The sequence below is a fragment of the Melopsittacus undulatus genome, chromosome 3 (genome assembly GCF_012275295.1).
Source record: "Melopsittacus undulatus isolate bMelUnd1 chromosome 3, bMelUnd1.mat.Z, whole genome shotgun sequence".
Lineage (NCBI taxonomy): Eukaryota > Metazoa > Chordata > Aves > Psittaciformes > Psittaculidae > Melopsittacus > Melopsittacus undulatus.
Genome location: NC_047529.1, coordinates 15155084 through 15169506, shown reverse-complemented (window position 1 = coordinate 15169506; position 14423 = coordinate 15155084). Strand labels below are relative to the sequence as shown.

General features: G+C 39.5%; 1 protein-coding gene across 1 annotated transcript in view; it reads left to right on the top strand.

Moving 5' to 3' along the window:
• The window catches only part of KIF13B (kinesin family member 13B), a 131788-nt gene that overhangs the window by 60855 nt on the left and 56510 nt on the right, over positions 1 to 14423 (top strand). Inside the window, 4 exon segments of the mRNA XM_013128381.3 lie at positions 4327 to 4539; positions 8050 to 8160; positions 11459 to 11593; positions 13493 to 13623. Of these exon segments, the coding sequence (XP_012983835.2) occupies positions 4327 to 4539; positions 8050 to 8160; positions 11459 to 11593; positions 13493 to 13623 (590 nt within the window).

Here is a 14423-nt window from a genome sequence, read left to right as displayed (position 1 = left end):
TGAAGGTGGCTTGTCTGTCTTTTCCTTATCCTGCCTGGTACAGCTTGAGCAATCTTGTTTGATTTGGATTTTGAAGGATTAGTGAATTAGGTGTCATATGTAGGTGATGTCAGTTTCTTTACTGTAAGCTGTCATTTTGCTAAAGTTTTTTTCTTTCTTTTGATGGCCAGGATGTTTCAGAACCATGTCTCATAAAAATACTTACTTACCAGGTTTCCTTTTTTATCTTGTGCTCTGTTTTATTGTTATTGAGGAGCAGCTAAGATATTTGTTAGTAGAAAGATATAATCTGGAAAGAAACTGATTTTTGGCACCACCAGCCTTTTTTTTTTGTCTTTTGTAAGTGCTCTGGCTACATTTGGTTGTCTTGAATGCTCTGCTTTGCTTCCTCACCCATCCTTAGCAATGTTTTTAGATGTTGCTTCAACTGAACATCCCTATGATTTAACTGCACATGTGGAAAGACAAAGAAAGTTGCAGATTATACAGAAGTGTGGAGATTAAAAAGGTTATTTTCCTTAAAGAGATTTGAAAACAAAGTGGACTTCAGTGCTTAAATAAAATAAAATCTTTACATGTGTAACCCCTTGACACCACAAGCCTTGACTTTTCTATGTGCTGTCTTTTAATGAACCATGAACCCTTTAGAGTGACTACTGTGAAATGATTTATCTCTTCTCCCAGTGTAAACATCACAGATACTAGTCATCAGGTAGTCATGAGGGCTACATAGAAATCAGAATGGCATAACAAAAATAGTGTCTATACTTTTCCTGCAGTAAAATAAACCCTCATATTACAGTGTTCCTTGCACTAAGACTTTTTTAGCATTTAAATAAGCTTTTGCCTCTGTATAGTCACACTGAGTTTTTACTGTAATTAAACAAGTGCTTTTTGGCTCTATGCAAAGAAGGGAACAAAACCAGCATGCAGCTTGCTTCAGTTTGCCCCATCAGCATGTGCTTGGGTTCTTGATGGGGCTGTAACAGTCTGAGCAAGCAGAGCGGAAACTTCCCTAACGAATTTCTAGCCTTGTTGTTAGAATTAGTTATGCTGCTCCATTTCTAAACAAATCCAGCAAGCAGACTGAAATTCCTGTTTAGCACCTGTCTGATGTATTGTAGCCATGATGACGATGGCCGTACCCAGCACTTGCTGTAGCTCATAAATAGAAGTGTACTTTTGTTCTGCTTTCTTTCAAGCAAACCTTCTTTGTGTCTTTAACATCCAGCTATGTTAAGTGCAAACAAAAGGTTTGGGGCTTTTGGATTTTTTTACAAACAAGCTCATTGAAGAGAAGCTTTATTTAGAAAGGGGAAAATTTAAACATTTTTTTTAATTAAAGATCAAAGGCAAGATTTATTCATTTAAAGAGGCCTGGTTTATAGAAGCCATGAGATGGTAGGCTATCTTTCTCTCTAACTTTCAACTTTTAATTATGATGCTGAAGTGGGGTAAATGTATTCTGACACTAGGAGTATCTGTCATATAGGGTCACTCCACAAATCTAAGAAACAAGCAGTGTTCAGGAGACCCCAAGATTTATCACTTTTTGTCTAATTTTGTTGAGATTATTTAGATGAAAGTACCAAGTGAAAAATATTATTGCAGAAAGAAGCTTGAAGATTAGCATCAGATTATGTGTAGGAATCAAAATACCTTGTCAATGCTTTAACTTCTTGGTTTTATCAAATAGTATCAGCACAAACATCTTGTTTTCCCATTATAGTCAGAAGCCCTGCAATTTTACTGATGGCTGCTATTAAAAATATCATATCTGATGTCTGCATTTTGTTTCCACAGTAAACTTGGTGCTAGAGAAGTCTGGGCCAGCTTAGTCTTAGAAATAACTAAACTCATTTATTTCCACTATGTGTGTCTATCTCATGCAACCCCATCTTTGCCAGGGTAATTTGCAGACACTGTTAAGGCTGGCTTACTATTTGTCTACCTTTCTTGCTTAACCTTAAAGAAACCAGTGAAATCAGCAGAATGGTTTTATACATAGACCTTTATCAGACAGTCTGGCATTGGTTTCAAATAGCTACGGTCCAACAGGAACTTTGCCCAACTTATAATGGGTGTATTGTGAATTATGGTGTATCATTGTAACAGCATTCTCAGCTGCCTGTACAGCAGAGTTGTAATTCAAATAACGAATTAATCCTATTTTGTAGCTAATTAGTGCAGTGAAGGAGGTTCCCAAAATACAAACTGTTAAGGTTTGATTTGGAGTGGAGTACCTGGCCAGCTCCCTGATAAACTTCATCTTTTGATGCAGAGCAGGGCCTGCAGTTGCAGAGTGTCATTCCTAATTTGTGAAAACCATTGAAGGATTGAAGAAAAGTTCTGGCTTCTCTAGAGCCAGAAATCCCACTAGATGAGTCATGTGCTCTTGTTAGTCTTCTTAAAGGTTTCAGTAAATGCTTTGGAAAAACATTTCTGTGTTACAAAGTGGGTCCTACCAGGGCATGTATTTGTTGGAGTAAATATTGGCTGCTCCTCAGATGAGGAAAAAAAGCCCACTGGTATAGAATCACAGAATGGTTTGAGTTGGAATCTCATCCAGTTCCACCCACCCTGCCATGGGCAGGGAAAACTTCCACTAGACCAGGTTGCTGAAAGCCCAGTCCAGCCTGCCCTGGAACACTGCTGGGGATGGGGCAGCCACAGCTTCTCTGGGTAACCTGTGCCAGTGTCTCACCACCCTCACAGGGAAGAACTTTTGCCTAAGACCTCATCTCAATCTCCCCTCTGTCAGGTTAAAGCCATTCCCCCTTGTCCTGTTCCTGCAGACCCTTGTTAAAAGTCCTTCTCTGGTTTTCTAGCTGGCCGCTTTAGGCACTGGAAGCTGCTCTGAGGTCTCCCCAGAGCCTGCTTTCTTCAGGCTGAACAAGCCCAGCTCTCTCAGCCTGTTTCCTTAGCAGAGCTGCTCCAGCCCTCAGAGCATCTTTGTGGCCTCCTCTGGACTTATCTATTCAATTAGTTGGAACACTTTTCAGTTGGCTTCTCTATAAAATGCTCTTACCTGCAAGTGTTCTCTAGCTGCTGGTGTACCTTGCTGTGCTGAACAATATACATATGAAATTATATTTTCTATCCAATGAGTTAGCTGCCCTTTTGCATGACCAAAGACAGCAGTGCTACTAATGCAGTGACAGTAGTGCTGGTCTGTGTGATCAATGCTTGTCTGAGCACTGAAGCAGCCAGGCTGCTGTCAAGCTATCTTAGACATCATGCAGCAAAAGAAGGTCTTAAGGAAATACTTAAAGGGGTGTTTTAACAATTGCTAGGGAATGCTATGTGTGTGCTTTGTAATTAAAATGCATAGACAAGCAGCTCATGTAGCCAGATTGTTCTAATGGCAATGCCTGACCTAGATTTCATGGGTTATTGAAGATGAAAGTTAATAGCGGGGTTTATCTCAGAAAGGGATATTGGGTAAAAAACAAACACACCCCTTCCACCCTCATTCCCTCCCCCTACCCCCCCAAAAATAAACCCAAAACCAAATAAACCAGCCAACCAGAAGAATGATTTGCTCCAAAAGTTAAAGCAGAATATTTTATCTTTTAGACTAGCCAAAATTATAAACCACAGTTTCACAATCAGTAAAAGATTGAATGCTTCCTTCCCTCCTTCCCACTCCCCCGGCACACTGCCTTGCAGGAATGTGGTTTCACGCCCTTCTACTCTGTCAACCAGATTCCAAAAGGGTAATTTCTTACATAACTCAATTTAGATTGTGAGCTGTGTAAGCGGGGGTGGAGGGGAAGGGCCCCATACTGAAGTGTTTAGAAGAATAAAATTAGCGTATACGGTTTGAGCAGATCTTTAAGTTATTTAAATTAGTACTGATTGGAAACATCTTGTTTATGGTCTTTAAAATAGGTTATTCTGAATTCATCATGATCTTTCCTGAGCTCCTTCAATACTATCTGAGAAGTTTAATGCTGAAGTGCTTATATTTCTGGTTTATAAACCTAGGCAGAGAAAACAGTTAAAACTTTGAAGTGCTTGCAAGGCCCCATAAAGCAAAAGGAGGGGACTGTTTTCATTCCTGATTAAAATAAAACTGATTATGAAAGCCAAGAATGACAATTCCTAAAAGTGAATTTAAAAAAAATGAAGATTGAAAATAACATCTTTCCTTGATATACACAGCATAAAATACTAGTTTTTAACCAAGGAACTCTGACAGAAATGTTCCTGTTATTAGTTGCCCCATCTCCTCCCAACCCTAGGTTACTCACTGCCTAAATTTATTGACCAGGTAAAATGGAAGAGACCTTCTGTTTTAATTTTATAACCTGTACCACTTTCCAGGATAGCCTTGGTGGCAACAGCAAGACTGCTATGGTAGCAACAGTAAGCCCAGCAGCAGACAATTATGATGAGACCCTTTCAACCCTGAGGTACGCAGACCGGGCGAAGAACATTGTTAATCATGCTGTGGTGAATGAAGACCCCAACGCTCGCATTATTCGGGAGCTCCGTGAGGAAGTGGAGAAGCTGCGAGAACAGCTCACAAAGGCAGAGGTACAAAGTACAGCCTTGACTAGTCCGTAAGACCTCTAAACCCCATTGTCAAGACTTTCTTACCTGGCTTGAATAATGGCAGCCACAAAGAATGACTACATGGTGTCTATGAAGAATCTGCCTTTATATTACTTCTTTCTACTTTTCTGCACATCAGTCTTGAAACACGTGTGATTATATGAGATACCAGGTTCTGTCTGCACACATTGTTGAGCATTCTTGTTTTTATTGTGAGCTACAGATCAAAAGCAAGAGGTGGTGGAGGTAGGAATAAGGGTGAACTCCTAACATTGTGTAGTTTATCCACAGAGCTTAGCCAGTATATTTTAGGAATTCAGTGTGGCTGCATCCTGCAAGGTGTGAATTCAGTTGAACAATGCTTACTTGCTTACAAGCTTAACTCTTCGCAATTGAATCTCAAACAGGAACTAATTGATATTATGAATATTCTGCATAGTTACCTCGATGAAATTGTGAAAGGAGCATGGTCTAAATGTTAGATGAAGGCCAAGAACTAACATAATCCTGAGTTCTCAAATGTGGCAAAGCAATGGTGATATAATCCATCTGTTTTGCAATTCAGAAAAAATATGATTACAATATTTGCCTCATGAGGTATGCAGGAAATGCTGGCTGTGATGTTAGAAATGACTAGTGAGTTTTTTACTGTTCTTATTTGAGCTGCTGAATATGCTAAGCATCCAGTAAGTGTATATCAGTTTCTTTAAGGTATCTCAAGTTAAATATCTAAAGATTTCTCTAAAATATGAACCACAGACTTAACAGTACACTGAGAGATACAAGTACTTACTATTTATTTCATTTGTGAGCATTAATGCCAAAATTATGGCAGCTTTCCAAAGTAGTGAAGTAGTGTTTCCTAAATATGAAGTAATACATATTTCCTTTCCCAAGTATTAAAATCCCACCCTGGTTGTCATCTCAGTGGCCTTGACAAAGCTCATGGAAAAAACGGTGTAGTTTGCTATTAAAAGGCTACAGAGTAAAGCTCAAAAATCCATATTCTTTGTCTTGTATTCCTTTTAGTTTATTACATTTTTGGCCTATTCTTACAGAAATGTGTACAAACAAGTTGAAGTGAACAAAAGCAGTGACCTGTTATGACAGCCAGGTTACATTTTTAAACCTCATTTCCAAATATAGAGCTTACCAAATTGTGGGTTTGGGGTTTCTTTTTCCCTTTTGGTGTCTGTATCCTTTTCTCTCCTAAACAGCCAAGACAGAACAGAGTTTGACATTTCACTTTTTTACCCCCAGAAGAGTGAAGCATTAGCCTCTTTTCGCCTTTTTTTTCATCCACCCATCCACACATCTCTTCTTGTCAAAACTGATATCCCATGTTTTAACATATGTGGCAAGACCACCAGATTGTCCATCCTAAGCTGGTAATTTAAACTAACTGCTTTCAGCATAGAAGCACACGTGCAGGTCTGGTGTGAACCTAGGCCTGTCTATGTGTTTATATAAGCATTGTAGGTAGTGAGGAGGATTACCTAGCTCTTTTTACAGTTGAAGCATGTGAAAATGTTGAGTAATTTTGCCCCAGGTCCAAATAAATGGCCAAACAAGATTTAGACTTTGAGAGCAACTGGGCTTCATCTGCCTGTCATCCATAGCATCCAGTGCCTTTGCACTGATGATGTTTTATCACTCATAATACGTCTTTGTTCTGGAGACTGCCTTGGCTTCATTTTCCTTCCCAGGTGGAATTGATGTTTCCTTTTATCCTGTATTTAGATATTTAAACCTGAAAAAGATTACACAGGACACATCAGCTGACAGTTTCTACTGTTGTGTCTTGGGGCAGAGGAAGTTCCTGTCTTAGAACAGGATTTTCTGCTTCTGGCACTTGCTCCTTTTCTTGCACGAACTGAGTGTAATGAGGCCACTCTGATTTGAATTCCTCTGAAGAGTGTTGACTTTGTGGGAAGGGATTGTGTGATGGACAGCAATGCTTGCATTGTTTAATTGGCATTGCATAAATACCTATCAGCCAAAACTATTTTCATCTTGTTAGCATTAATGAAGTAATCATAGAATCATAGAATAGTTAGGGTTGGAAAGGACCTTAAGATCATCTAGTTCCAACCCCCTGCCATGGGCAGGAACACCTCGCACTAAACCATATCACCCAAGGCTCTGTCCAACCTGGTCTTGAACACTGCCAGGGATGGAGCATTCACAGCCTCCCTAGGCAACCCATTCCAGTACCTCACCACCCTAACAGGAAAGAATTTCTTCTTTATATCCAATCTAAACCTCTGCCATTTAAGTTTCAACCCGATACCCCTTGACCTATCACTACAGTCCCTAATGAATAGTCCCTCACAATCCTGCCATGGGCAGGGACACCTCCCACCAAACCATGTCACCCAAGGCTCTGTCCAACCTGGCCTTGAACACTGCCAGGGATAGAGCATTTACAACTTCCTTGGGCAACCCATTCCAGTGCCTCACAAACCTTGCAGTAAAGAATACCTTCCTTATATCCAATCTAAACTTCTCCTGTTTAAGTTTTAACCCATTACCCCTTGTCCTATCACTACAGTCCCTAATGAATAGTCCCTCCCCAGCATCCTTATAAGCCCGCTTCAGATACTGGAAGGCTGCTATGAGGTCTCCCCTCAGCCTTCTCTTCTCCAGGCTGAACAGCCCCAACTTTCTCAGCCTGTCTAGAGAAGGAATATACCAGTGCCAAGACTGGAGGATGTAAATATAAGTAGCATACGAAATATCCTTTCATTTTTTGGAGAGTTTAATGCATTGGGGAGGTTGGGGGATGGGGATGGAGCAGGTAACTTCTTATCTGAAGTTAGTCCTTGGGTGGAACATGGCCCTTTGGCTATTTCACAGAACAATATTAGAGCTATGATAGATTAGCAAGAAAACTGAATTCGTGTTTCTGGAAGCACACATTAAGGCTTCTTTCTAGGCTTCATCCCCTTCATAAAATACATAATTAAATGCAGAGGTGAATAACCAGAGCACCTCAGATGAGTTTTTGTTTGCTATAGAAAGAAAACAATGGCACCCGTCAGGCCATATCAAAACAAACAAGAAAAATATTTTGGTGGCATATCAGTTTAAGTGACTGAGATGTCACATTCCATTTTGAGGGAACAACAGCTGAGAGGATGGTGGGTGGCCAGATCAGCAGTATCTTCGGGAACAAGACTGGTTTAGATATGAGTCATTTGGGACACTCATTTTGTGTTTTAATATCTTTGTGCAAATCTACTATCATCATGTAATTGGTTTACATTGAAGTCTATAAACTCCACTTCAGCATCTGTACTTGAAACTAATTAAACTTAAGATTTTGATGGATTCTGCATTTATATGCAATATATATTTTTAAAACCCATTTACTTACTGGTAAGTATGCCTTGAAAAAATGAGTAAAGTTATGTTTCCTTTTTTTCCCTGTCTGCGTGACAGCAGTGTGAATCAAAAAAAAAGCACAACAAGCTTTTCCTTCTATTTCTGCAGGCTATGAAATCGCCAGAATTAAAAGAGCGATTGGAGGAATCAGAAAAGTTGATTCAGGAAATGACTGTGACCTGGGAAGAAAAATTAAGAAAAACTGAGGAGATAGCACAGGTTTGCTGCTTTCTTTTCCCCTCCTTTTTTTTTTGATGAAAAATGGGTTTGTTTCCTTTGTCTGTCAGTTCATAGTCTGAATATCTCCCCATATTTAGGGTAAGTAGGTCAAGCTTACTGCCCTTTTGAAAAGCTTCACTTAATTCCTGTGATAGCTGGGTGCCTCCCAGATTATTATTCCAGTGACAATAATAAATTGTCACTGTATGCAAATGGAGAAGTTATTTTTAAAAAATAATAATCCATGGATGAGAGGATTATAGGGGGTTTATATTCTTCAGACAGTAAAATCATTGTGATGGAAGATGGGAGCATTGTGAGTGTTAAATGCAAGGTTATTTACACAAAGCCTCAATATACAAGGCAAAGGGCATTCAGAATATCGAAAAATAGCACTGTTCAGGATCCCTGTGTGTTTTAAGACCTCTTACACTGATATTTAGGGCCTCAGACCATAATTGAATATGATGGTTACATTGGAAAGTTGTGCAGATCACCATGATTATTGCATGACACCTCCAGTTCTTACCACGCAAATGCTGATGTATGTGTTTGCAGTAGGGAGCTTTTGAGGGGGAGGACTATTGAAAGGTGATGAATAGTATGTAATAAATAAGAAGAAAGTGGAGCCTCTGATACAAAGCCCTCTTGTAGATGACACAATTAGAATAGACTGTTGATTTTGGTTTTAAAGATCCATTGTAAGAAATACTGCTTGTGACTACGAGGGCTTCCTGGCTTTCAATGCAGATTCGTACATGGATTTTCCTCCCTATGTATAAGGGTGGAAAAAAAATAAAAAATAACAGTCAGATTTCTGCTTTCATCCTACACTATGGTTTCTAGGCACACAAACCCTGAGTGTGCGAGGAGGTTGAAAAATTAGAGTGATGGTCTCGATGCTACAGATTAAATCTGCCTCCATGTTTGCACATGTGCTTTAGCTCTCCTGCTCTTTGTCTCTAAATCTGAAGTCTGTTACGATGCTTCAGAGCTGACAGTCTGTTGAACAGACTGCTCCAGTGTGGGTCCTTTCCACGTGGTGCAGTCCTTCAGGAACAGGCTGCTCCAGCGTGACTGCCACAGGGTCACAAGTCCTGCCAGCAGACCTGCTCCAGCTTGGGCTCCTCTCTCAATGATCCGGCCAGGACCCTGCTCCAGCAGGGACTTAGCATGGGGTCACAGCCTCCTTGGGGCATCTGCCTCCTTTGACATGGGGTCCTCTATGGGCTGCAGGGGAATATTTGCTTCACTATGGACCTGCATGGGCTGTGGGAGCACAGCCTGTCTCACCACGGGCTGCAGGGGAATCCGCTCCAGTGCCTGGAGCACCTCCTCTCATTCCTTTTTCACTGGCCCTGGGGTCTGCAGGGCTATTCCTGTGACATGTTCTCACTTCTCTCTCCAGTTGACATTGCTCTTGTCCAGTAACTTTTTACCCTTTTTAAATACATTACGCCAGAGGCCCTACCACTGTTACTGATGGACAATAACACAGCAGGGGCCTGTCTTGGAGCTGGCTAGTGTTGGCTCTGTCAGACATAGGGGAAGCTTCTAGCAGCTTTTCATTGAAGCCAGCCCTGTAGTCCTCCCCTGACTACTAAAACCTTGCCACGCAAGCCCAGTACAGTAGTCTTAGACAGATCCAAGGTTAAATGCATTTATATTATGGCTTCTCATGTGACTTTATTTCTAGCCAGCATCCACTAACATCTGTCTTGTCAAATTGTAGCAGGGGAGGTAGGTAGGATAGAGAGGTAATTGTAAATCTCTGAGGAAAGGATGATTCCTCATAAAGAATGAGGGCCATCAAAGGCAGTTTGTAGAGATCGAGCAGCAGTAATGGTTCAAAGCCTTAAAGACTGTGCAAATAGGCAATTTTTTCACATTTTCAGTGAAAATTTGACATACTTTTAATGTAATTTGAATGTTTAAGTTAATTAACATTAGGTTTTGAGCAAAAGTTAAGCAGACTCATTATCTTTAAGTTAATCCTATGAGATTTTGACTGTGGGCCAAGTCCTCCTTTGGGCAACACGTTCTTTATCTCTGTAGATAATAAGGGATTCTGTGAACTTCGGAGCCTGGCACTGGTGATCAGAAGAGAGATCTTTGACATCATACTGCAGTTTTTCTTCTGTTCTTTGTTGTTTTTTTTTCCTCTCACACACATGACTTTTCCGTATGAGGACCATTATGTTGGTTTTGTAAGTGTGTGGGGAGAAAGGGTAGAGAAAGTCACAAGCAAGTTGTGCTGGGTATTCTTTGTAATTTTACTCTTGATTAGACCTGATATAGCCCCAGTGCTGAGCAGAGAATTGCACTGAATAGTACGACATACCTAATTCCTAAATACAATGCAAATTGGTAGGTAAAGGTCAGAACCTTAATAAATACTCCAGCATTATTCCTACATAATCTCTGAGAATTTTAGGGGTTTTTTTTTAAGTATTATCATCCTCCCCTGTTTCTTCTTCCCCCTGACAATTGTGTGAGAAGCCTTCCAAGTCTATTTTTTTAATGTTTTTTTGCTGTTGTGGATAGTGAGTCTCATTTCAGTTTCTGTATGATCCTGGGAACAATCCTCAACATTTCTATTGCAGTGCTCTTTATAGAAGAATCCCTTTCTGTTCTTAAGTCAGAAACGTTTAATGTTCCTCTTTCACTGCTCTAGTCTTCACCCAAACACTTCCCTTTGAAAGATGTACATTTTTGCACAGTAATGCTTTGTTGTTGAATTCTATGAAGTCTATTGACAAGAACAAAACACCATCCAAAATGCTACTATTCTTGTTCAGCAGGAAGTGTTATTTGCATTAGTTAAATAGCAGGTTGCCAGTTTTTTGTCATTTTGATTGCTCTGGAACAAAAGATAGACATGGAGCTTGACTTGGCAGGGATTTAACTTAACTTGTTGCTTTTTAGCTCAAAAGAGGAAAATAAAGGGCTCTAGAGATGTCTTTGTGGGAGCATTTTGCTGTTCCAGTGAGGTCATGGAGAAGCTCCTACAGTACTGCAGTGTGCTTCTCTCGGCTGTTTTCATTTTCCACTGGGAAGATGCAACTGTGTGAGACTGTAGCACGTAGCCCTCGGAGAGCAGAGGTGGAAGGACGAGAAGCTACAGATACCCTCATCAAAAATGATATAATTAGGGGTTTTGTTTCTAATCTCTTGCAGAAGAGTTACCTTTTTCAGAAGTAGCAGTTCATCATTTTGTCGTGTGGCTTTGGCAGATACGAATGCATTTCCGAAGGGCTGTACATCAGTTCACTTAATTTTGATGGCTACTTTCTTGCAGGAGCGTCAGAAACAGTTGGAAAGCCTTGGCATATCTCTTCAGTCTTCTGGAATAAAAGTTGGGGATAATAAGTGCTTCCTGGTTAATCTGAATGCAGATCCAGCTCTCAATGAACTTCTGGTATACTATTTAAAGGTAAAAATAAATATATATATTTTTTTTTTAATAGAATTAAGCTCTCATGACGTTGGCAGAGGTACACTTAGAAAATGTTATCAAAGCTGCACATCTAAAGCATTCTCCAATATTCACTGCTTCATTAAAAATGAGTACAACCTTTCTCAAAATTAATCCTTCATAGCAGAGGAAGGTTTGGGTATTTTATGGGTTTGGGGTTTTTTTGACAGAAATTTAAAAGCGCTCTCTTTAAGAAATTGTCTCCTGGTTGTGGGGGGAGGGGGCTGTTGTGTTGTTTTTTTTTAATGCCAACATTCACAACGTTTTACTCAGAAAATGTTTTATTTAAAGATTGGGCATATCGATAATCCTCTTACTTCTACATGTGTAGTCCAAATTCTGATTGCTACCTGCAATTTATAAAATGCATTTTTATTACTCTACGTGGAACTTGCCAGGAGTGAAAATCAAGTTCTGTTCTGCCTTAGCACTTCTGTTGATACACAGTCCCCATTACTGATGTTAAACATAAAACATGTGATGTGACTTTTGGACTCTGCACTGAAACATTTGGGCAGTTTGTTCTAGTTTAACAAACTGTAGATGTGATCTGGAGCCAGGAGGAGAAATGAAGCACACCCATATTGAAGTCACATTTTAGAGTGCAAGTTCTAACGTTTTATCAGTGTAAGAACACCAGCAGTCTGAGCTTCACATTAAATCATTTTCTTCTCTTTGAAGTGGTCTGTAAAAACTTTCAAAACAGCCACAGAATTAGCAATTGGGCTGAAAGGTAGTTTTGGTTTAGTTGGTCTTAGGAAATATGTTATCCTCTTTAATATCAGTCATTGTTGCTCTGCGGTATCCTCATGAAAGCAAGGGAAATAACTCTTTCAATGCTGTATCTGCTAAAAAGTATTAAAAAGGACAAAAAAGCTGAGGTTTTGGAAGAATTGAATTCTGTCCAGACACCTTTCATGTAGGTGTCCAGTCTATGACTCAAGCTGCTAAATCAGTCTTGGCACTGAGAACTGTTGGAGCAGCGCCGGCTTCTGTGGTGCTCATTGGGAACACATGACAAGAGCGTGCTGAGGCCAAAGCCTAATCAGAAAACAGGCCTTGGCTCATCAGCACCAGCAGAAAAGTCTCAGGTGGTGCTGTGCTGTTTTCCTGTTTTAGACAAAACCCCTTTGCATGGGGTAGACTTCGTGTGTTTCAGTTACTGTATTATTTTTTTTAATAACACAGATTTGTATTGTTAGTTGAGAATTCTGGTATTGAAATCCCTGTGCTTTTAAATTCTTTTGATAAAATGACCTAGACCTGTTTTGCCTGAAATCCTGAGACTGCTGAGCTGCAGATGTACTCGATCTTAAAAGTACTGAAGAATGATTTGACCTGACTTATCTAGGCTATAGTATCAGTTCCTCAAAAATTGCTTAGAGATACCTAAAAAAGAAATGGATGGGTTGGGGCATGCGTAGCATGATCCTTCATCTGTCAAATCCCTCATGCCTTGAGTACTTCAGGAATTTCCTAAGCTGCTGGAATCAGCATAATAGCTGTGGATCTAACCGTTGTGAACCTGTCTTATTTCCTCTTTGAACTCTTTTATTTTTTAGTTTTGGCTTCTACAACATCCCAAGGCACTGACTTCTGCAATTAAATTATAGAAACCTCTTCATCATAGGATTTAACTGTTGTCTGTAAACTTTCCTGAGTGCTCCCTACTTGTTACTGTTAGCCAAAGAAGGATTTGCTTTTGCAACGTATCATTCTTTTTCCTTTCTAAGTGAAGTATTAAGTAGCTTCCAAATTTGGATCTAGATAAAAAGACACATCTAGAAGGATAATGGATTAATTAGAACTAGTGAACTCTTGCAACCCATTGCTAACATCTGAATTAATTTTCCCCAGGAGCACACATTAATAGGCTCTGACAACTCTCAAGATATCCAGCTGTGTGGAATGGGAATTCTTCCTGAACACTGCATTATAGACATCACCCCAGAAGGACAGGTTATGTTAACACCTAAAAAAAATACTAGGTAAAGGAATAAAATACAGTTCCTGTTGTATAATAATTGTAGTTTTATCTAGTATTTTATGACTACTGGTGCAAAAAGATAATTAGAGAATAAACATTTCTTTCTGTTTTTAAGTGAGAAAATTCAACTTCTTGTATCTTGTTTTCACATTTTGCCATCATTTAGCTCTCTGTCAACTCATCTTTCATTTCTGAGATTTCTCTCAGTAATGGCGTTGTGAGTTCTCAAAGAGAGGGTGAGCAAACTGCATGTGCTTTCAGCAATGAGATACTGATTTGCAGCTGTGTAGCTCTAACTGTCAAAATTTGAATTAATTTTCTAGGAAATCTGTTGATATGCAAAGAGCTGCTGAAGCATTTGTTGCTTTATTTGATTAAGTAGCAGTACTTGAAGGGCAGATGGTATATTCAAATTGATCACAAAATGGCATGCATTGTCAGCATCTCTAGTAATTTATTGTTAGGTACACGAAATTCATCAATGTCACATTTCCCACCATTTGTAGTTGATCCTGCTTTGGGCAGGACATAGGAACTGGATGACATCATGAGTTTCCCTTCAAATTTGAATTATCCTGTGGTCGTATTTTCGAGCTTAATCTGATTCTGAAATAAAAGTAGTTTCTGATTATTCTTAGTTTATTGTCTTTAAGCCATTTATATAGCAAAGGTCTCTAATGTCTTATTCAAATGTTGCTATTTTGTGTCTGCATTCCGAAGTACTGTGAAAAGTGTTTATTTGTAGTGACATTAACTTTTTTCAGGTCCCTCATTTTTAAGCTCTAATTATACTCCCCAGAT